Below are 23,748 nucleotides of genomic sequence, written 5' to 3'. Positions count from 1 at the left end.
AGATGTGGAAAATATACTCGAGTCTCAAAATGGATGGGTAGAGTTTCCTGTAACTTACGGGTCTTCCTTTGTTTCCTCTGGGTCCTCTTTCTCCTGGACCACCAGGCGGTCCCTGTGCAAACCAAAGATGTGAAACTGAGCAAGCTAATTATGAAGTTTGGTCAAAAGACAAACACACATTGCATGTGGCAGTGTGAGTTAAATACGCTAATCTGTGGCCCATCGCCAGGCAACCAAGATGCTCACCATTGGTCCAGGACGACCTCGAATACCCGTCACCTGCAGATACACGGAGGAAGATTTGTTATGTTTTTTCCCCTTTCTGGTCTGATGAGTTCGATGTAACTTTAAACAAAAAAACTCACAATTGGGACATCACCAGGCTCTCCTTTCTGGCCCTGGAAACAAAGACAGAAAGATGAGACTCAACCAAAGCTAATGTGTTCTATGCTCGTATAAATGACGTTGCCTACCTGGTAAATTCTGCCCCCACCTACAAGAAAGCAAAACAAAATCATACATTATTACATTTTACAATCACTTGTCATGCAATTGAGTGTTTTGTTTCTTTTGACAGGAAATAAACAGTTTACGGTTCTTTGAAAGGTACAAAGTAAAAGAAAGTCATTCCTCATATGTTTTGGTTCAAGTCGTAGATCTTTAACATTATTTTTTTTAAAGAACAACAATACCCAAACTCAAATTTGAACACGTTTGAAGAGATCAACTGAAAATCTTGAATGGCTCACCATAAGAACCCCCGCCGCCGCCGCCGCCGCCGCCGCCACCTCCACCTCCACCGCGGGTGGAGGTTTCGCTCTGACAAATTGGGCAGCACTCTCCCTCGGGGACCACCATCTTCTCACAGTTGGTCAGCTCATCGCACTGGATGTTGTCGCAGAGGACCTGACCGTTGTCACACACGCAGAGTCGGCACGGCTCCGGCTTCCAGATGTCTCTGTTGGGGTACACTTGGCCATCTGCTTTGCAGCTGCCAAAGTCTCCTGGGAGCGCAGGAAAAGTGGATCAAACTCATTGTTTGTCAGCCGGCGTTAGAGAAGAGGAACGTGACATTCGAAAAAGCTTTGTAATGCTCAAAATATTGCATAAATAATGCAGTCGATACTGCTTCCCTTTTTATTAGTCCTATTGGGGGGGTAAAAGGCAAAAGGTAAGCAAAGCTGCAGTGCAGATTAGTATTTTGCTTCTCAACAGGCATGCACACAAATGTTCATGGAAGTTCAAAGAACCAATTTGTAGATGTGTCCGATCATGAAGTGCTGCCTCCATGAGTGAAAAAGTCTGGCCTTTTCCCTCCAGGCATTACAAAAGTGGCCTCAATGAGAAAGTGTCTTTTTGCTTGGCGGGACATAGCAGTGCAAGCAGATACCATATTTTCTCAAGATGGAACCCAGGAGCAGCAGATACAATGAAAACAGCAGAGGCCCCAGAATTGAACCCTGCAGAACACCATACGACAGTGAGCTGCCAAGGCTAACACAAAAGTCATGTCAAAGAAGAATGACAATTCAGTTATTCGCTATCTAATTGTGTGACTGTTTGCCACTCAAAAGCAGACGAGTCACAACTTGGCTTCTGCGTTCAACAACCGATCAAATGATCAAAAATGTGATACAGGCCAGGATTCCTTGTAGTTTTCTACCCTTCCTCATTTGAGATTGAAGTGCAATAAAAACAAAGGCTGTCTAGATTTTACCACCCACGCTCACATAAAACAGACGGAACCCGATTGCAGCACGCGACACCACAAACACGACAAATTAACTTGTGGAAAATGTCATTCTTTGTTTCAGCAAAGCCGTGAGACGTGACATCGTTTCGTCCCCAGGTTTCGTCTTTCAACTGAATTCATTGAAGCGCACAAGAAAAACCTGCTCAAGCGTTCAGAAGTTCACAACTTCACGTCGTCGGCTTCAAAGAAAAAACAACAATTTGTATTTCCAACTAAAATGTATTCCACCCACCAAATTTTTCAAATTGGGTTTAGGTTTTGTGTAGACACACTTTAAAAATAGTTTTGACCCAATTTTTTAGTTTATTCATCTAAAAAGTGTGGTCAAATGGATAACCCGCAAAACAACCCCCCCCCCCCAAAAAAAAATAAAATAAAAATTGTTTTGCACACACACACATACACACAGTTTGTGATTTATTAATTCGACCCAACTTTTTGGGTTATTCATTGAACCCCAAAACACGGGTCAAATAGTAATAACAACCCACAAAAATGGTGTTGTTTTTGCACAAAATAACCCAGTACCAGGTTGTTTTAGCTTTCCCGTTTATTTATTAACTTTATTTCAACTTAATTATGTATTGGTTGATCCGTTTCTGGCCCAATTTGGGGCATTTTGACTTGACTGTTTTTAGAGTGCACACAGCCTAGATAAGTACAACAGACTCCTCTCTCCTCTGATGACATGTTTACTGCCCACTTGCACCCAAAACATTCACAATTTGGACAGAAAGAAAAAAACTGTCAAATGTAAAAATCCTATTTCATCGGACTTTTTCAGTTGACTGAATGCAAATTTTTGCAGAAATGTGAAGCCTTTTACCTGATTCTTTCACCTCCCCGTAAACAGCAGGGGGCAGCTCGGGCCTTAACGGCAGGCTAGTCAGGTCGGACCACCACAGTCAACCCCACACACACACACACATTGGTTGTACTAACACTAATGTGTCTAACATGCACAACCAAACAATCTGATGTTGACATCAGAGAGTAAAACTGAAGCAGTCGCTCTTCTGTCGTACCAAAATCAAAAAAGAAAGTCAGCAAGTGACACAACTAAACAAATCCAGCTGTGTGCTATAAAGGAACTCTTTTCCAAAGTGATACATCCGACGGAACAAATCTTCTTGGGCAGGAATCAAACAAAGTGAATGTGAATGCAAACGGAATTTGAGCTCCGCATGCCTTAACGTGATCAATACACGACGCAAGGCAATTATTGCATTTCATACGACTTCTGACCTTGCCATTGATAGCGAATCAAAAGGACTTAAGTTTCAAAATGAAGGAAAATCATTAAAAAATGTTAAAAAGAAAAGAGAAGAAAAAAATGCAGCAGGTCACAGTGGCCATGAACATATTTTTTGATCCCTTAAACGTCAGGATTGTGTCTTCTGCGCAATCAAATCTCGGCAGGTGCGGAAAAATCGAATGACCTTCACTGCTACCACATGAAAACCTCATGGAGGACATTTCTAACAGCAGCTGGAAACGGATTTTTCCTGTCGGCTTTTTAAAAAAAAGAGATTCTCAGTATTCCAGTGCATTTGATATTTCATGGAAGAGTGGCGTGGTTTTCGGTGGGGTCTCAAAAACCCGACCGCAAGTCTGGAGGAGAGACACATTCACTGCGACCCCCCCCCACCCCCCCCGCCCCTCTGAGTGTCCCTGACTTTTCCATAAACGTATGAAGCGCCGCATGCTAATGACAAAGAAGAAAAGCCATCCTCCTTCCATGTGTCAGCATGATGTGGATTTTCCAGCAGTCAGCTCACAGAGACGCCATTTTCCTCTCCGCCTTCAGCACAACATGGAGTCTGCAGCGTTTCAGCGCGAGCTGCCTGTCTCCAGAAAGACACGACAGTACTACAACTGGACAGCCATCTTTGATTGCTAGCTACGGCAACAACACTAGAACAAAATACATACCCCACCTATACCTAACCCTAATCTACCGATCACACTAATCCTTTTGGACAAGCAGAGTCTAACCCTGAGCCATACACACCACATATTGACAGAGATGAACACGCTTGAGGCATTCATCGAGAGAGCGTCCACAACAAAACATCAACTTTGAAAAAACCTACACTAGCTGCCAGATGACAGCTAATTAGTGGATATTCATAGTTACTCGTTTTAAGTCAACAAGAGGACAGGAAGGAGGACATCACACATATGGCCCGCAAATCAACAACACATACATTAAGTTATGTTATGGCTCAAATGGACTGTTTAAATGCCCCAAAAACTTTTTGCGAAGCCTCACCAAAAAAATCCCCCACAAGACTGAAATCTCTGTGTTGCCAGTCAGGTTGTGTTGCAAGTGCTTTCAAGCGTTTTAGTCCCCCAGAGAGAGTCTCAAACGGACGTAGACCAGAAGAGGATCCTAATCAATTAACTCTTAATTCTACACCCAACGGTCATCATTAAATTGTGACTTGTGGATTTGCATTCCGTCAAGTGTCGGGTTGCGATCAGGTAGAATATTCCCAAAAAGACAGAAACAAAAAGTCCTTGTCTCCGTCACTAACCGCAGCTTCTTCTTTGCGGCCAGACTAACTTTCCCTGCCGAAGACGATGGAAAGTGTAAGTCACGCAGAGCACAGCGTGATTCCGACGATTTACAGCTGCTGCCGGCCGGGTGGCTTCGCACCAGCTGCTCTAAGACCCGAGGTGTCACCGCCACACACAAATCTTTGCTCTCGCTCGGACCGCAAAGGGTCAAAAGCAGCGTGTAGCAAACGCAGCATTTGCCGATATTTGCTGAACTCTGTTTTGTTTTGAAGCAGGAAAAGCTTGTGCCCGTTTAGCTTGATAATGCTTTCAGGATTTGCTGCATTACTTTTGTGTTGATGAGGCTTAAAAGCTGAAGGACGGCTCAAGTCTGAACACGCTCCTCGCCTTGGCTTCTTCAAACAAAAGCTCAGCGGCTCAAGAAAGGGAGGAGTCGCGCGGGCTGCGTCCGGGAAAAGTTCAAATGATGGACTGCTTACATGTCCGCTTTCCGCCACTTACAAGTGGAAAATGCACCCCGAAATGTGTGCACTTTTGAGTCGATTTGAGACAAAACTGGCCATTTTTAACAGGTTGGCACAGATGCCATCCATCCATCCAAAAGTGGAACGGCAAACCTGAAAACTTTAAGGCAGACATACTAACCAACGTGAACTAAATAACGCACGCCACAGAGTCAAATGCAAGCCGGAGTGACACTAAATGCTGAACACTCTTTGGCTTGGCTGTCACTTCCCAAACTGGGAGACCGATTGAATTCCATAGGAATGCGCGTGTAGATTTATGACCCCTCACGTGTTCACACGGTTTCGGCTTCATGAGGACCATTCCTTCTCCTGCCTCCTTCTGTTCTTCCTTTCTTTTATTTTGGGGGTTTTCCTCTCGGAATTGCTTTCTTCATCTGAGGAAGAAAGATCAACTGAAAAGATCAATCCTCCACCCCTGACAGATGCTGGCGGGGTGTGAGAGTTTTTGTGACCGGGCAGAGTACATCGGATGCTTTTATGATAGCCGTAAGTGTGTGATTAACACTCTCAAGGACTCATACATGATTGTTAACAGGAAGTCGGCCATTTTGTTGGAAGCACTCATCTGGGCAAAGTTCCAGGCTATGATGGAATTGCAAGGAATTCGGCCAAATCAGCTTCCGTTGGAATCAGGTGCAAATCCGTTTTTGCCTTGACCATCGAACGTGACCGGAACAAATTTAACGATTGCAAAGATTTGCCATGAAAAAACACGTTGGTGCGTTGTCACGTTCGCGGCAGCTTGTGTCTTTAATGTTATCTGATCATTTGGTTTTATGTGCATTGTTCTTTCATCTCATCGCGGACGACACGGTTACAAAAGAAAAGTCAGCCGAAGTAGAAAAGAACAGGAAAAAATATATAAAAAAAAAACATTTAAAAAAAAAAAGAGAGAGCAATGATGATGATGTCAAATCGGTAAAATTACCGAATGAACAATACTGAGCTCTCAACAAAAAAAAGAAAAAGAAAAAAAAGAACAACAGGACACAGATTTTTTGGTTTTGTCTAGAACAAAAGGCTGAACTGACTTCCACTTGAGAGATGACTTTTTTGGGGGGTCAAACGTCAAACATGTGGTGTTCATATCCGTCCCAGACCAGATCCAGAACATGTGGACCGAAACAAGGGAAATCGCAAACCATTCCTCCTCCAACTCCTGCATTTTTCATGAAATGTGTCAAGAATTCCATTCAGTGTCCATAAAAAGAAAAGCACTGAAACTGTTCCAGTACACCTGAAAGTGAAAGCACCGCCAGAGCGTCAACAGGGAATGCGGCCAGACGTGAGAGCATTAAGCCAAAGATTCCTCACAAAAGTTGTACAACAAACATTTGCTGGGACAACAGAGAATTGATCATCTGTTTGCTTTGAAATGTCATATCGTAAAAAAACGAAAGTGGTTCAAAAGTCAAATCCAAACTGCATGATACAAAAAACGATCTACATTGTTTCCCCTCTCACGAGTATAACAACGATAATAAGAACGTGGGAATGTCGCATAAAAACAAAAACTAATTCTGAAACTAAAAAGTAGCCTACAAAATGTTTGCTAAAAGTGATGTAAGTTTGTGTTAGCCTTTGTTTGTTGTTAAACACTCGTTTACATAAGTACTATCCTTTAACGTGGAACAAAAACATATCATTAAAATCCCGCCTCCTCCGTGACATACAGTCCATTGAAACTTTTGTGTGCATCTTGTGAGTTTTGAGTTATGAACCCCCCAAAAAGGCAATAAAAAATTCCAAGAGATTTGATTAAGAATCCCAGTGGAGTTGTAGGAAAGAACGCCGCAACTTGCAATAGGATTGGCTGCCGCATCCAAATAGGACGTCAATCTACTTCCAGGCAGGAAAAAAGATGACATCATTGTAGGGTCGTCATTACCCTAACCCCAACCATGCTAACGCTAACCCAAACAAACGTAATTGTTTTCATTTTGTTCCAATGCGATACACATTTTGAATGTCCCTCTCGTTGGAGCTATTGGGTCCTGCCTACAACTGTAGTGGGTTCATAACGCTGCCAAGAGGGCCTCCGGGTGCTCAATTTGCATGATGCCTTGCCTCAAATGTGGAAATGTCAAAGGCCACGGATGGAACACGCGTTTAGCCAGTGTTAGTTCTCAGCGAAGAAGAATTGAATGAAATCCCCTCAAGCAAAGTTTATCACCTGCACATTTTGTCTGACCCGCTACACGGGTTGAAGGTCACTTCATCCTTGCTGACAATTGGGTGCCAGAGGCTCCTTTTGTTTTTTTTATTATCTTCAACAATCTTGCATGCCTCCCATTCTCTTTATCACTATTAAAACAGACATGCCCCCCCCCCCCAGACTGCCCCTCCTCCATGATTTTTTATTTTCACAGGCATGTTTTTCACGACTCGTTTTCTCCTTTTCTCGCTTGCTGTTTCTGACTCCATTTTGTTTTTCTTATAGTTCTGAGAAAGAAATGCAGCTGCTTGGATTTAGTGCTTCTATGCACTGCACCGTCTATAACCCCCGTCACCCCCCCCCTCCCCGCCCCCCACCGCAGCAGGCCAGGAATGTTGTCCATGAGGAGCTACGACTGGGAAGCATGAAACGGCATTCACGTTTGTTGTTTGAATTTTATGTTAAGCGCCAAACAATACTGAGCTACATGCAAGCCTGAAATATGGCAAAAGGTCAGAAAGTTCAAAGGGGGCTCATACTTTGGCAAGGCACTATAAAACGAAGGTTGTAAAACCAGTATATCGCTTACATTAAACAAAAAATGAAGATGCATTTTGAATCATAACAATCCTCAATGAAACAAAATCTACGTATGAGCTATAAAGGGTGAGGCACGGCATTAATAAGAAACTTCTTACACTTTTGGATGACGGATAACTTTGATTGCCAGAACATCGATGATTCCATTTGCTGTTAAAGTGAAGCTTCATGTTGAGAATTGTTTGTTGTGCGTGTACAATGTTGACGATGATCACATGACGTTTAGTTCTTCTCATCACAGCTCAGTCACAACATTCGGTTCAACGATTCCAAAAGACAGCCTGGCTGTTGTTGTTGGGCAACAAAACGCACTTGATGGGATTTTACATCTGCAAAGAAAACAGCGAGTGGACGGCTTGGCTCAAGTCTGCCCAACCGTCATCTCTGAAATGGAAACGCCAAATTGGTTCAACAAGAATTAGATCGGCTTTGAGGCAGAGTCCGCTGATATCCATCGTCAATTTCCTCAACAACTAAACGAATAAACGTGGAAATGATCCGGTGATCCTCTGCTGGCTTTCATTCAGGAAGCAAAAAAGGTGCTTGGGCGCCCCGGGGCCTCCTTCTTTCTTTTGCCTCAGTCGAGATACCTTCATGTTAAGCGTGGCTTGCATTTTCCCCAAAATGCGAGAGACGCACGGGACGCCAGGTGATGCATCTTCATTTGCGGAACAAACGCATTTAGCCAGTAACTGCCGGCACGCCGGCACAAGCCGGCACAAGTTGACTCAAGCTGCCGTCCAGCATCGACAATCGCATTGACTGGCCTTAAACCAAAAATCCATCTGCTGGCCAACAATTGATGACAACAGCTAAGCCGCATTACTGCAAAAAAAGCAAATCATTTGTGAAAATGTTGCACTGGGCTGCCTTGAAATGTGACACTCACGTCTCAAAGCGCCTTCCCATTGAAATGATTTAAAGACACCATTCATCTGTTAAAACATCAGACAAGAAAAAAAAGTTGTACTCATTTTCGATTTTTTAAAAAATATTTTATATTAAACTTTTATTTTTATTTATTATATTTTATATGTTTTTAGTCATATTTTATACAGTAAAATATACCATAATTAAATAGATGTAAAAAAAAAAAAAAAGCTGTCATTTTTGCCTTTTTTTTTTGCGTTAGTTCACTGGAAGTTGTGCTGCTCCTTGTGCTGTGTGAACTTTGGCCACACGGGATCAGCATAACACAGACAAAGAACACAGGAAGATTTGAAATTTCTTAGCCTGTCTATGACGTTTTGCATTGTTTGTTAGCATTAAGCTAAAGTCAAGGTAGCATATCACTGAGCTTGTAAAAAGTCGCAAAGACATTAGCCAGATGTTCACAAACCGTTTTAATGGTCGTAAAGTTTTCCTTGTTGCCAAGACATTTTGAACATGTTCAAAATAATAACGACGTGCGCGCGGCACGCCAGCGCGAGCTAACCCAACCTTCCAGCGTGACTTTGTTTTACCGAACCCTGATGAAAAGCAACATTGGCTCCGTTCGCCGCTCATTGAGACGCTACCTTAAACCGACTTCATTAAAGGCAAAAAAACACAATGTTTTGTTTTGTTTGACAGTACTAAACTTCAACAGGGAGCTTTTTGAAGAATTGTTTATTATCTGTCAAACGACAAACGTACAAAATATGCAACTATCGTGTCTGTATGCTTTGAAAATGTCCGTGTCTGCGTGTGAATGCAGAGCAGCTTTTGCAGATTGTGCAGCCTCGCATTTGTTGCAAGCCCCTCCCCCCTCGTCACTAACGCTCTCATACTTTACACAACATGTCATGCACATCTGTCAGGGAAGACTCTCAGCAGAATCAAAGCAGTCGTATACAACGATCACCAATAATGTCAACTCCTTGTGGGTAAAAAAAAAAAAGAAAAAAAGATGCCTAAGCTCAGGTCTGTTGTTTAGCTTGAATTGCCAAAGATAAAGGGAGCGCAATTAAACACACAACCACTAGATGGCAGAAAACTTAACGTGATTACATGCAACAGAAAGATTTAGCTAACGTTTCAAAGCTACGACACCATTTTGTAAGAAGAGATTTTCTTTTCAGCTCTCGCTGGCCAACTTGAGCCAAATTCACGGCATGACGTCATGCGGGGAGGAGGACGGCGCCCGAGAGGCACCCGACGCCAGCAGACACATTTGCACATCTCATTGGTCCGACACAATGTGACATTGACGGGGACAACATAGACACGCTTTGTGCTCAAATAATGCATCCCTTCTCTGCACTAACTCCATCAAATTTTGACGGGACGAACTCGCAGTCCATCGCCATGACAACACTCACGAATATGATCCCATTACATGCAGGTCGATGTATGTCATACAAACAAATGACTAACTTGCTGGTTACCTAACAAACCAGCCAGACCAACTATCAAATCAATCAATCGATCAGCTAACTCACTCGCTAACCAAGCAATCACCATCTCATTCATTCATTACCAAGCCAAATAACACACAAACTTGAAAAGTGCTTCATAATATCAAAGCTTTACCAAATAACAATAATCATAACAATCATTTCAAATATTGCATGAACTATATAAAGGGATATTTTATTTATTTATTTATTACTAATATTGTTCAGATTTACCACCAAATTGTGGGTCCAAATGCCAGCAACACTTCGTATAGTAACGAAAATCGGGTCAATCCGGCTGCGCGAGATTGCCGTCGATGTTTTCGATTCGTATGCTGCTTGTGCCAATCGTCTTGCAAAGACGTCAACTTGAAACGAGGGAATCCTCCCGCTCCGAATGGCTTTTGCACGTGTTTGATCGACATTGTGGAACATCTGCAATATTACGGCACGACCAAGACGGAACGGCAAATATTGTCAAGTGTAACTTTTTATGGATTTGGTGAAGAAATATGAAACTCTGGGGGATTATGCTACGTGCGCTCCACTTCAGCCAAGCCAAGTATCAAATGCAGTTTGAAGTCTTTGCAGCAAAACAAGAAGTTGAGGAGAACAGGACAAATCCATGAATGGCCCTCGCAGTACAAGCTAGTTGTTAAATGTAAATGTACGTTTTAAATGGACAGACGGTCGTTCGTAGGTGAGCTGGGAGGTTAAATTGACGTGTACATTTTTTTAAAATATTAAAATAATAATTCATGTTAATGTTTTATTATTTTAATCATTAAAATTCTTAATAAGATAATTGATAAAATAAAAATACTAGTTGTACTTGTAAAATTTATTAATATTATTTATGTATTTCATTATTTAGAATAAATGAATTGGTTATTTAATGACATCAATTATAATTGTTAAATTTGTTTATTTATTTATTTATGATAAATGAATCAGCCAAATACTATATAATTTCTTCTTTTTTTAAGTTAAGTGCATGGGACACATTTTTATTGTATTAATACATTCATCTTTCATTGTTTCAAATAAATAAATACATTATTCAGTTGGAAAACTTAACACAATAATTCTCAGTTGGCAGTTAAATTATTTGTTACCATTTGTCATTTGATTATTTACAAATTTAATAGAAATTTAAAAATGTATTTGGAATACTGACTCATACTGACAATAAATGCATTAAGCACCTTTTGAAATGCTAAAAAAAAAACACATTTTAGGAAAATGAAATGAAGGCAACAAATATTACAAGACTGCAAAGATCTGCATGTCTCGTGTAAAGGAAGCAAACAAAAAAAGAAAAAAAAGTTGTGTCCAACATGCCGCAACCAACCTAAACAACGGAACCGCATTGCAAACCCTGGTGGGCCACCAACAGCCGGCAACAGCCGCACCCGCCCGCCGCTCGTTCGCCATCTGCAGCGGCTGCGTACGCAAACTCTCCCCAACGTAGAATTTAACTTTGGCCACAAGCTGCAATTATGGCCTCCAGTCACCATTTTGTGGCGTTTCGCAAAGTGAGCTTGACGTGTTCAGTGACTGACGCTGGATATTATCGCACGTGGAACAAGTACCTTCTCTCTCTTAAAAGCGCTTTGACATCGGATCGTTTGCTGAGCGACATTTTCTCAGGTGTTACATTTCACGCAAACACAAAACCTCAAGTATGATATCAAGTCATTAGCGATAGGAAGACTTCCCCGGGTGGAACCCGACGTCTTGTGAGATGGAAAGCTTGGAAGCAATTAGGGCTGCGTTTGAAATCATCAGCAGGGGTGAGAGCCGACATGCGCCCGGGGAGTGCCGGGTTACAGGAAGAGACAACCCACCTATGGGGGAAAAGCTCCTGAGGGTAAAAACCCTCAACATGACCTGCATGGCAACAAGAGCCAGCTGTGTCAACAGCCATTAAACACTCGGAAGAAGAAAAAAAAAAAAATCACGTTTTTCAACTTTTTTCCAGATTATTTTCAAGGCAAAGATGACTAACCCAGACAAATTGGTTTTTTGGCAATTTGGCAATTTTATGGTAGTTGTCCTCAGACCTTAACTCATTCACGCGCAGCCATTTTCACGGATGCAACCCCCTTCGCTCCCGACAGTTTCACTGAATTTTGACTGATTTTGCAAGGTCCCCGAAATATTGTGTCAATTGCTATAAAACACGGAACTTACTGAAAGAACAAAAAACACATTTGTATCTGTTTCCATTTTGCAGCAATTAGCATTAGAATGTGGCTAAGTTTCATCATGATAAACAAACATGTTGAAAACACGAGAGAAAAGAGCTTGTTGCAGCATCTCTTATACTCTGCTGCCGCCTGCTGGCCGTTTTTTGTAATAACTACCATTGCTTTAAGCCACCTCTGTATCAACGCTTTCTGTATGCTCTAGCATAAATAAAAAGATTAAAAACATGTGGAGTGCAGGACAAAGTATCAAAAATGTATTTTCATGTTATTGGGTTTGAAGAAGTTACAAAGTATCCGCCATGTTTCACCAATTCCGGTTCTTGAGGTCCGGAGTCCGACAGGTTTTAGAAGTTTCCACCCACTAGCACGCCTGATTCATAACCAGCTCATCAGCATGCCTGATCGTGATCCTGAGCTTTAGCATCAGGTGTGTTGGTAGCATCTAAAGCCTGCAGGACTCCGGACCTCGAGGACGATGAGCAGGTGTCATTCGTCCATGCGACAAGACAGGACGGTTGCAATTGAGACATTGAGAGAATATTGTCTCCCTCCAAGTCATATTTTGACGCACAAAAAAATCTGCTGTAGATGATTCAATTTGACCCCTGAATGTGTCGCGGGTTTGACACCGCTGGTATAATTGTTTAGAGTTGTAGTTTTGTGCAAAGCTCCTCTTTTGCTGTGGCTCCAATTGACCCATTTGAAAATGTAAATGAAAAATGGATTAAAAACAAACTCTGCTGCCCTCATTTTTGACATTCATTTATCATTAAAATTAAATTATGACATTTTACAAAAGGTTCAAGTGTTTTATAGAGAATTGAATTTGCATTGTGTTATTGTCACAGTGACCCCTGAACTTTGTTGCTAAGACGACGCAGCTTTGTTTGATTTCAGAAATCAGCATTTGAATGGTTGACGCAACCATAAAAATGTCTTTTTACTGCCATGTGTCACTTTTGTTGAATGTTTTCAGAGTTGTGAAGGTCACGGCGACTCATTATTGCATGTTTTACTTTTAAAGTGTCATATTCACTGTGAAGCTCGCGCGTGGCAGCTGAGAGCTTTTGAGAACAGCAATTCAAGGCCAAAGTGAACGATCGACGGACATTAAAAGACGTTGAAGGAACGAACGACATCCTGCAAGTTGTTCACTCGACTTGTCGTCGGTCATCCGAGGAATGAAATCGTCCATTTCAAGTTCCGCACATTCTGTAATATTTTCCAAATAGGGCCAGGGTTCTAACATCTGGAAAGCATCCCCCCCCCCCCCAACCCCAACCCTTGCCCGGGCCTCCATTTGCTGACTGCAATCATTTCATTCCTAAGTGCTTCCCACGAAGCCGCCGTCCTCACGTCGACGTGTTGCGACGGCCGCCGAGACGAGCCAAGCGACCGTCGGCACGTTAGGTGACGTGGCCCCTTTCAAACGGACACCCGGCGTGAAAGTATGCAAGAAAGACGCGCGAAATGGAGTCCGAGCTGCAAAAGGCGGCATGTGGTTCTAATCGGAGCCGTGTGCCGACCCGCTTGCGTTCTTCTGTTTGGACGCAACTGCTGGTGAAAAGCAGCTCGCTCGTTGCCATGTCGCTGATGTGGCGAAAACAACTGGAAACAATTTAGAAATCCAAGTGAGCTCATGTGGATTTTCTTGATTTGGGAAAGCAGTTTTGAGCCTTTTGGCTGTTCAATTCTCTGAAGGAGGAATTTTTTTCTTCTTTATAAACAGGTGATGCGGAGACATGCCAACTTGTTTAACCCTCATCTTGCCTTTCAATCACTGGGACGGTCAGAACATTCCTGGACCAATTGGTCCCGCCGTAAATGGCGTTGACTAGGGAATACAAATCGAGTTGCAGCTCGTGCTTCTCAATGTGGGGTACTCGCACCACCAGTGGGCTCCCTCTAGTGGTACGTGAACGCTACAGGAGGCTTAAGCCACGATCGCGTCGCTTTGCGTGTTTAAAGACTTTTTGGCAACGACCTTGTCAGCGTGTGGGAGGCGTCTTCGGGTTAGCGATTGCTTTCCATTCGGCATTTTCAAAAAGAGCCCAATGAAGGTTGTGCTGTCATTTAAACCAGTACATCGAAGTCTAAGGATCTCAACCCGGGGTCCACAAGCCTTAACTTGCCCTTCATTTCAACAAAGTACGTGCACCGCTAAACTGATGATGTCCCCCCACCTTATCTTGGGGCCAATTAAAAGCTCTGATATGAAATACTTGAGGTCAATAATTCCAAAATGTGAACGCATTCGTGCTTTTGCAACATATAAATGGACATCATGGACTCCATATTTTTCATAGACGGCACATCTGTGGCCGTGCGGAAATACCGGCGGATCCTGATCCAGATCCTTCCTATGCATTTGCCAATTTGGCCGCTCAGTCTCCGCCAAGCGGGGGCAGTGTCTTAGAAAATTCGCCTGGCAGAGTGAAAATGTGCCAGCAGAAAGTCCATCTCAACTTACACCTGCTAAAACCACGTCTAAGCGCCGGCACAAGGTAGACCAGCCAGGTAGACAGCTGGTCTAACTTGATTTTAGTGAATTTGATCGGGCTGCAGGCAGACATTGATTGTATAAATCAATACATGGAATGCATTCATAAGAATAATAATAATAAAAACAACGCTAAAATATTAGATTGTGCGTCTGCGTTGGTTTATGCCGTGCATGATTTAAGCCATTCACAAAATTTGAGCCGCATGTCCGACGATATTCCGTGATTGCCTTCCTGTAACATGGAAAACATGCACAAAATATTTCTGCTCATCTTGGTCTGTTTCTGAGTGAGAATTAAAAAAAAAAATGTTTTTTTTTTAAACTTTAATAGTTGTCAAAGGAGTGTGGCTAAATAAAGCGCCAAAGTTGGCAAAACTGACAGCATGTTTGTAAAGTAGATCCAATCTGTGTGCAGCCATGTTGTTAGTAGCAGTCAGCTCATGGATAAAAATGGAATATAAATGGATGTCATTTGGTTGCGTTCTTTTCTATTAAACAGGCCACGAATATTTAAATAGTTCATTCTATTTGATTGGCATTTCGATTACAAGAAAAACAATTCTCCAAGATTGAGAGCCCGCGTTTTGTCATTTCCTACAATCAGCTTTGAAGTCTTTTTTTTGTGACGCCACTTCCATACAAATAACAATCACGTGCATGCAAACGTGCACGTGCGCAAGCATAAGACGTCCAATCCAGCGAACCTTCAAAGCGTCTTTCTCCAATCTCATCGGCTTCCTCGCAAATCTTTCCAGCAAAACCCGTTGCCCTCCAGACAACTTTTTTTTTTTTTTTTTTTCTTGCTGACTTTTCTGTCCAAAACGTTTAGGAGCGAAACGTGTCAGCTTGCAGCAATGCGGGCCTCGACAGCCGACCGCAGCACAATTTTCCATCTTAAAAGTGCCATCCAACGGCGGCAACAACATTAGTCGCAATTTCTTCACATTGTTTCCATCCAATAATAATAAGCGTCCACAGTGTAGAAGAGCCTCAACAGTTGATCGTCCCAAAAAAAAGAAAAAAAGTGAAACATATTTTCCTTCAAAAGAAAAAAAAAAAGGCATGACTGAGATTTCCACAAAGCAAATTTCCGTGGAACGAATACTTCAAGGTCAGCGTGAACAAGAAGCGACAGAGACAGCTTAGTTGTACTAAGGTTGGAAAAACACATCAAAGAAGCCATGTTGAAAATCATTAGTTGACTAAATCGTGATTTTTTTTTTCCCCCTCACAAGTTTGTGCTTTTTATCATTTCTCACTGAAGGTAATGCTTTATGGTTTGGACATACAAATACTGTAACCATAATTCAATAAATAAATATTTCTTATATTTCCATTTGGTTAACCCCCCCTGAGATGTTGTGGGTCAGACTCACCCACTTTAAACTTTAGATTAGTTTCTCAGTTTGCAAGTGTAATCAACAGCTCACAGAATCCTCGCCACTCTAAAAAGACAATTACAAAGTGACTTGAGTTCATGAAACGTCATACTTTGGATTGGAGTCTTAATTCAGCTAAAAATATTCCGTTTAATGAACTCGTAATTATTTCAACTTAATATATTCAATTTAAACTAACTTCAATCACATGTTACCAATTGAAGTGTTTTTTTTTTTTAAACTGGTCAACAATTCCATTTGTAATCTTAAATTGGTTTCAACAATTCTCTTTAGCAACTCCAAAACAACCACTTTTGAGGAAAAGCAAAAAATGCAAAGTGTGTTGATTCTCAAAGAGAGCAAGTCATTTTCAACAGTTTTCAAATAATTTGTTAGTAACAGAACAATGTGAAACCTGACCAATAACATTGTTTATCTAGTGAGAACAAATAACAATATGCAGAATTTTTTTGGGGTAATGAAGTTTATTTAGTCATTTATTTATTTTATTCTGATCTTGTTTGTTCCAATACTTTTGGATCATTAAACATGGCCCCGGATCAAATCAAGAAGCAACTTTAACAGGAGGTTTAAATAAATGAACGTCAATCTTGCATCATAATTATCTACATTGACCACAAGGTGGCGCTCTATCTGCCGTGCTCATCAGGTTTTTTTTTTTTTTGTAAAAACATCCATCGACGCGATCATTTAACGGTGAGTGAAAATCTAATCAAAAGACGTATTGAAGTAAGAGCCAATCAAATGAGTTGCCAAGTGACATCATCATTGTGTGACGTCAGGAGGTAAAAAAAAAAAAAGAAAGAAAAGCGGGGGACGCACAGGTCAACTCAAACAAGAACACTCAGGTGTTCCACCACATCGGATTGCCAGCTGAAGACTTTAGCAGCCCAAAGTCCTCTTGGGCCTTCCCGTGACTCAGAGACTCCGGCAGGCAGGATCAACAACCCCCGCCCCCCCCCCCCACCCCCATCTTCAAGTCCCGTCACATCTGCCCCAAATTAACATAGCAGTGAGTCCGTGTTCCCTCTCAGACGCCTTAGCAAAGAAATTGTCTTTGCAGATGTACAATGTAGCGCAATGGGGGGAGGGGGAAGACGGGGGGATGGGGGGGGGGGGCGTCTTGTGGTAACACATAATGAATGTTCCAATGGAAGTTGTGCAGGAGTCATGGAAAACCACAAAGGTGCTCATTTCCTTCTTTGCACTTTTTCCCCCCGAAAGGTGACGTCATTTGCAATCACTGACAGATGTCCGCATTTGCTCAATTTCGACAATTCCAAAAATTCACTCCCGTTATTTGGGACATTTTCTCTATCCCAAAGTGTGAATGTTTTTTTTGCACAGCGAATCCAACAAAACGCATCCGCCGAGATCTTGCCCCAGCGCGAAAAGTCTTGTTTGAAATGAAAACAAGCACACGCTGGGTCCGTTCAGGGAGCCGGCAAACAGCTTTTGCAATCAGGACTTCAAATAAACAGCAACGAGGACGGAGTTCACTTACCATCATCCTGGCACGTTACAATCAAAAGCTGAGCGATGGAGACCACCAAAAAAAGGAAAATCCTCAAGTGTACAAAGTCCATCATGTCTACAAGAAAGACATGAGCCTCCCTTGCGAGTGAAGAGGGGGGAAAGGGATAAAAAAAAGAGGGGAGAAAAAGAAGAGCTTATCACTGCATGAATGGCAAAGAGCGTCTCCTTGTAAGCAGCAGGCAGACCCAACCCAGACTGCGCGAGCGCCTCTTCTTTTTTTTTCTTCTTTTTTTGTTGGAGTCCTTACAGCTTTAAATGAGAAGAATGCTGGCCAGCCTAATTTTCCTCCCCCTTTTGTCAGCCCTCTCCCACCCCTCTCACGCCGGCTGCGAGAACTGCACCCGTGTTCGCCACTTCAGACGCTCCACGGCCGCCCTTGTGCAAACATCTGAAGACTCTCCTGATCATTCGGCCTTGAAGTTGATCAACATTTAACGAACAAATAAGGCGCGGGATTTTATGTGGCGCTTTTTCGAGACACTCAAAGTTGCTTTACGTTGGAAACGGTTCATGCGCTCACACGTTCACGCTGTGGCGGCGGGAAGCTACAAAACAGACAAAATAACATTCGCACCTTCCGTACACCAGTGGGATTAGCACTAGAGGCCATGTGTGTGAAGTGCCTTGCCCAAGGGCACGAGTTGTTTACACATAAGTCAACAAAAGTTGATCATGGTAAAAGTACGCAATGCAAATGTCATGTTTTGAAAACGGAACATCCTCGGCATGCAACAATAAAACCAGTGATCGATCCTCCATGTGTACGATAGTTCATAAAAAAAGTTTTTACGAGATAGAAACAGCATTTGTTTCTTCAGATTTGGAAAACTAAACTTGCCCCGGGTTCAACTGACCTGGAAACACGATTGCTGCTCTTCAGAAAGAAACGTAAGCAGACATTTAGGAGGGAATGCAGCAACTTTTAACTTGACCGTTTTTCACTTTAAATTAAACCCCACAAGAGTAGAAAATGGAGACTTTAAATGTAAACCTCGCTTTGTTTAATTTTGTTGAATTCTGTTGCACTCGAACGTGAATCTCCAACAATTGAGAATTACGTTTCAATCGACGAATGGGAAGGTTTAAGTTTAATAATGGCAGCATTTTTTTAGGTGGATAGAGCAAAAATAATGACAAATTATTATTGTTATTATTATTATATGATGATGAGAATTTTTAGGCAAGATTTCAGTTTACCATGGAAAGAGTTTTGAAGCTGCCAAGCAGTATTTTTCTTTTTCCCGGTGCTGTTGTCCATTTTCTAATCTATTATTCTTTGCCCAAATTTCTCCATGAATTCATTCAGCGGGTTTTTTTCAAAGGCTTCTCTGCCGAGTCATTATGACATAGCCGATCAAGTTAACAAGTAACGCTAGGCTAAAAAACAGCTAACAACAACGCAACTTTGAATCAAAACAGCACCCGTTGAAAGGCTCAGGGTCCGAACAGCACACAAATAACTTCTTTTTATTGGAGTCTTTTGCTGCACCAAACAACCAGCAGTGAGTTTTATTTTTCTCTTAAGGCAGTCATAAAACAAAAGAATAGCGTTTATAGCGCACAAATACCGCAGACTACAGAACTGTAGTCCCGAGCTGACAATCAAAGGTGTTGTTGAATGTGGACTGTCTTGTCCGCGAGAGGTCAACTTGGAGCTTGCGATGGTCACCGTGGGTGGCCGTCATGGCGGGTGGTCGAGATGAAGGAATCCAGGGTGGACGCTTAGAAAGTTCAGGCCTTCACCTCTTGACTTTGAGGAAATGCTTTACATGAAGACATGCCAAATCGATACGTGACATGATCCGAGCTTCTAACACCAAATTCCCAGTTTTAGTTGAAAATACTCCGAGGGTTGAAGATTTAAAAAACGTGAAGCATTTATTGTGTCACTTGGACTGATGAGGCAGTTCTGTCGAGCGTGCGACGACTCGCAAACATGCCATTGATTGCTCTCGTCTGAAGTATTACCGATGGACGGGATTATTGCGCAAGATGGTTTTAAAACGTCTCCGCGAGTGAGAGTTTGCAAGTGCAAGTGTTAACCTTCAAGCTTGAAGTAAATCTGACGTTACTGTGGCAGATTACAAGCAAGTCAAGTCCTCAACGGATGTCAAACAAGCCAAATCAAATCATTACTTGGACTAAGGACGTCATCATACAATCTCAATGTTAGCTTAGTTGATGCTTGACCAGCTATCAGTAAATCTTGCATGTTGCCATTCTCTGATTTCCTTATTTGATCAAAAGCAATCTCTGGTTTCAAATGTAATCGTTAGAATGCGCTTCATGATCCTTGCTTTATGAAATTGCCGTTGCACTTCAAATTATTGTATCCTGGAGGTTGCCAGGTTTACACGCACAAAAAAACAAAACCTTTTTTTTTTTTAAACATATTGATAAGTTGAGCCTTTCAGAGTTTTAAACAAGTCATGTGACTTGAGTATAAGGTCAAGTGACCCAAGTCCCCCACCTCTAAAGTTTACCAGTGGCGTCCTCAAATGAACACTAGGCTTCTGTAGAGTGACACGCTTGTTGATCTCACATTGATTCAGCAGCAATAACACATATTAATCCTCCAAAAACTTTTCACACCATATATGAGCCCGTCGGCAGGAAACTGTTTGCGTGATTGTGTGTTTGTGTCTACAAAAGAGAAGGGGGAAGGGGGGGGGGTGAAGCGGACAAATGAGAATAACAGCTGTTTTTTTTTTTTTTGTAGTCAGCCCCACCCCCAAACCCAAAGTCAGCCAATCCAGAGATCCTCCAGTGACAATCCTCTCGTGAAACATCAGTTGCGTTTCCTGTGGAAAGACGCCACATCCAAAAAGACACATTGCAGCTTTGCAAAAGCCTGCCAGCAAACTCATGTTCGCAAAGACGGCGGGGAAGTGCTGGAGACAAGTGAGGCGCTCCATTTATGCAGAGAAAGTCTTCTGGGGCACCAAATCTAAAGTTGACAGTTTGGAAATCCCAAAGGGTAGATCCTCACTTGCCCCTCCCCTCGGGTTAATTATTTGAGCGTCATCGTGAACGGCATATGACTCGATTCTAATAACAACATAACCCAGTCGGCATTCTTCAATCAATGCGGCATCAACTGACTCCGCCTCTTTCCCGCCCCCTATTCCGCTTTGATCCTGATCCAGAGTTTCGTCACCTCTTGTCAAGATTGCTGTAACTCGATCCTCTACGGCCTCCCTCGCACTTCCATCAAGAAGCTTGTCGTGCCGAGACATCAACGGCAAAACCCCTCGTCATCGACGACGACATATTCGGACTTACATTTGGGTTGCGGACATCTGGGTTTTCGTCACCGCCGTAGGAACAGAATTCTGTAGTTTGCGTGGTTTAGTATTGCTGTGACTCATTTCAGCGCTTGCCACATTGATACCAATACAAAATGTCATGAATATCTTCATAAAACGATCATCACGTCATCTCACGATACATGTAGAGCATATAAAAAAAAAAAAACGTTCAGGAAAATGTACAATTAATGATTCTGCACATACTAGTAAACTATTGGACAGCTCTGCAAAGAATGTATAAGAAAACATAAAAGGGTTCTCTGTGGACCTTAGAGGTCAGTGGCAGAAAAAAAAGAAGTTATTTTTATAAGAACAGCCCCAAATATAATTGAATTTTCTTTGGCCTGTGCTACTCTTGTAAGTTTTTTGTTTTGTTTGTAACGTTCCAAAAGATTAGAGAGAAAACAGGCAAAGAGCAAACTGGCAAAGGTCAAGTAAAAAGTCCATTTCCAAAGTTGAAAGATGGAAAAAGAAATGACTTTGAATCCGTGTTTTGACAAAAACCCGAGTTTGACTCTTGCTAAAATGTCATGACCTTCCTTGAAAAGTAGAGCGAAGCTTTACGCGTCGTTCTAAATCGCAAAGCGTGCGGCGGAAGATGCAATCATCGGGGAAGACACTGAAAAATGACGTGCGTTTGTGATCGTTTTTTTGGGCTAAACCTTCGTAGTTAAACGTTTGAAAGAAAAAAAAAACATTTATTAAATTTTTTTAATTTATTTGTTTTTTTTTTTAAAAAAAAAAAAAAGGAGAGCAATGATGATGTCAAATCAAATGAACAATACTGAGCTCTCCTGTAAAATAAACGTTTGAAAGAACACAACAAGCCCTTCATGCCTCTGGGCAGTCATTTATGACTGACAGGAATTGTTTATGCAAAGACGAACAACGCAAATGTAAGTTTGAGTTTTTCAGGGCGATGCTTATTGGCCGAGGGCAATTCAGAGTGTCCGAAATGAGGAGGATGCAACTGGAACCATCTTGAATGTGATTTGCAAAAACGTCTGCTCCAAATAAAGATCCAAACAAGAAAGAAGGGGGCGATGTGGTCTCTGTTTGCTAGCAGCAACTGGGGGGGGGGGGGGGGGGGCAGACTGCCGTGTTTCGACCACTTTTAAACAAATGTCTTTTCCAGCCACGGATATCATCAACTAGCTGCATTTCACTACTAGTTTTGCTTGACACAAACTATTGAGTTTGGTCAAAACCAAATGAGTGTCAGGTCAAGTAAAAGGCAAATATGCTAGAAAATGCTGGAAGATCGACAAGAGTTTGAAAGAACGTAAGCTGTGACTTCCTCATGGAAAGTCTCTGCTGCTTGCGCTATCTGGATCCCACTTCTGCAATCCTCGCTCCACCTTTCTCTGAGTTGACACGGCCAAGGATGGGATTTCTGAACATGCAGTTTCTTTTTCTCGTCTGCTGAAGTCATCGCACTCCCGCCCCCGTCTTCCCCCCCAACAAGACATCTGAGGCACATAAAATAGAGACAATAACAAAACACAACTTGGGAAAGAAGAAATGACTGGACATTTGGAATGCGCAACGTAAATAAAAGATGTTTCCAGTCATGCTTGAGTGTTTCTAATGTTGTGGCTCGTCAATGTGTACCAGAGCAAGGAGTCAAATCCAAGTCCAGAAAGGAAAACCCTGCCATAGTTTGGCTACAGGAGCTTCAGGTACTTCTACTAAACAAGCTCCCGGCAACTCGTTTACCTGCTGCTTCAGTAGAAGCTTTATTCGTAATAAATTCCCACAATTTTCGAAAATTATTGGAACACATACGACTTAAGATTCTTCTTTTGTGATATGTTCTAGTTTTCACCGCAGCCTTTTTCCATTGTTTGTTTCGCACCCTTCAGTACCCTCTTTATGCATGACCTTTCGGGTTTGAGCCTGAAGATTGACTTGACCCTTCCTCTTCTTTCGCTCGGGGTTCACCAATTCCGGTCCTCGAGGTCTGGAGTCCTGCAGGTTTGAGATGTTTCCACCCTCTAGCACACCTGATTCCTATGATCAGCTCATCGGCATACCTGATAACGATCCTGATGTTTAGTATCGGGTGCGTTGGTAGTTGGAAACATCTCAAACCTGCAGGACCTCGAGGACCGGAATTGGTGAACCCCTTTATTGTTTTGGGAATGATCTCGCTCCAGGATGATGGAGCTCCCAATCAGTTTGGTTTCTGTAGACTTCTGAACTCATTTTGCTGCTGGCATCATGTGCGGAATAAGTTGCCCTTCCCAGACGAACCCATGCAAGCCCATCATCCATGACATGACCTCCACTGACTGACACAGATGAGCTTTTATGTTTGGGATCATGAGCAGGATCTCAAAGCTTGAGCCTTCCAAACACTTTGTTCAAAGTTCAGCGCTCCAAAACGTTTCTTCTCGAAGTTGGTCTGCGTGCTGTTCAGCAATTTCCAGCCTGATCGTCCCGTTCCTCATTTTGCTAACAAGTGGTTGGCATCTTCTGGTGTCGCCTGCGTACTTTTGTTCAAGCCTGTGAGGGAATTTGTCTTCATCCCATCGGAAGCACCAAATTCATGTGATTGTTGCTTGAGGCGATCCACTTCCTGTTGGTGTCTTTGGGTTCAAGTCTAATCTTCCTCTTCTCCTTTAAATAAAACTCAGAAGAGTGACATCGCGTTGAAGCTTGAGTCAACTCCCATAAAAAGACATTTGCATCCAGTTAGCTCATGTTTTCTTGGCCCCTTCCCAATTCCAGCGCTAGGAGCTTTATAATAACGAGGGACGCGCTAGCAGAGGATGTCGGAACGTTAAGAGAACAAGTCCCAGCATACTTCCAAGTCACAGCAACAAACAGGAATGCTGTGTGACAAATGATAAGGCTGACCC

The 23,748-nt window shown here is 42.3% G+C and overlaps 1 protein-coding gene across 1 annotated transcript in view; it reads right to left on the bottom strand.

Moving 5' to 3' along the window:
- LOC144060830 (uncharacterized) overlaps positions 1-17,781 on the bottom strand; it is a 32,467-nt gene extending 14,686 nt beyond the window's left edge. The window contains exons 1-6 of the mRNA XM_077580700.1: positions 17,548-17,781; positions 750-1,004; positions 474-493; positions 366-398; positions 247-279; positions 59-112 (exon numbers count right to left, since the gene is read on the bottom strand). Of these exons, the coding sequence (XP_077436826.1) occupies positions 59-112; positions 247-279; positions 366-398; positions 474-493; positions 750-1,004; positions 17,548-17,632 (480 nt within the window). The 5' untranslated portion in view covers positions 17,633-17,781. The remainder of the gene's footprint in view (positions 1-58; positions 113-246; positions 280-365; positions 399-473; positions 494-749; positions 1,005-17,547) is intronic.
- Between the last annotated feature and the right edge of the window lie 5,967 nt (positions 17,782-23,748).

Source organism: Vanacampus margaritifer, chromosome 11 (genome assembly GCF_051991255.1).
Source record: "Vanacampus margaritifer isolate UIUO_Vmar chromosome 11, RoL_Vmar_1.0, whole genome shotgun sequence".
Taxonomy (NCBI): Eukaryota; Metazoa; Chordata; class Actinopteri; order Syngnathiformes; family Syngnathidae; genus Vanacampus; species Vanacampus margaritifer.
The sequence above is the reverse complement of the archived record's forward strand: the minus strand, read 5'-3'. Positions and strand labels throughout refer to the sequence as shown.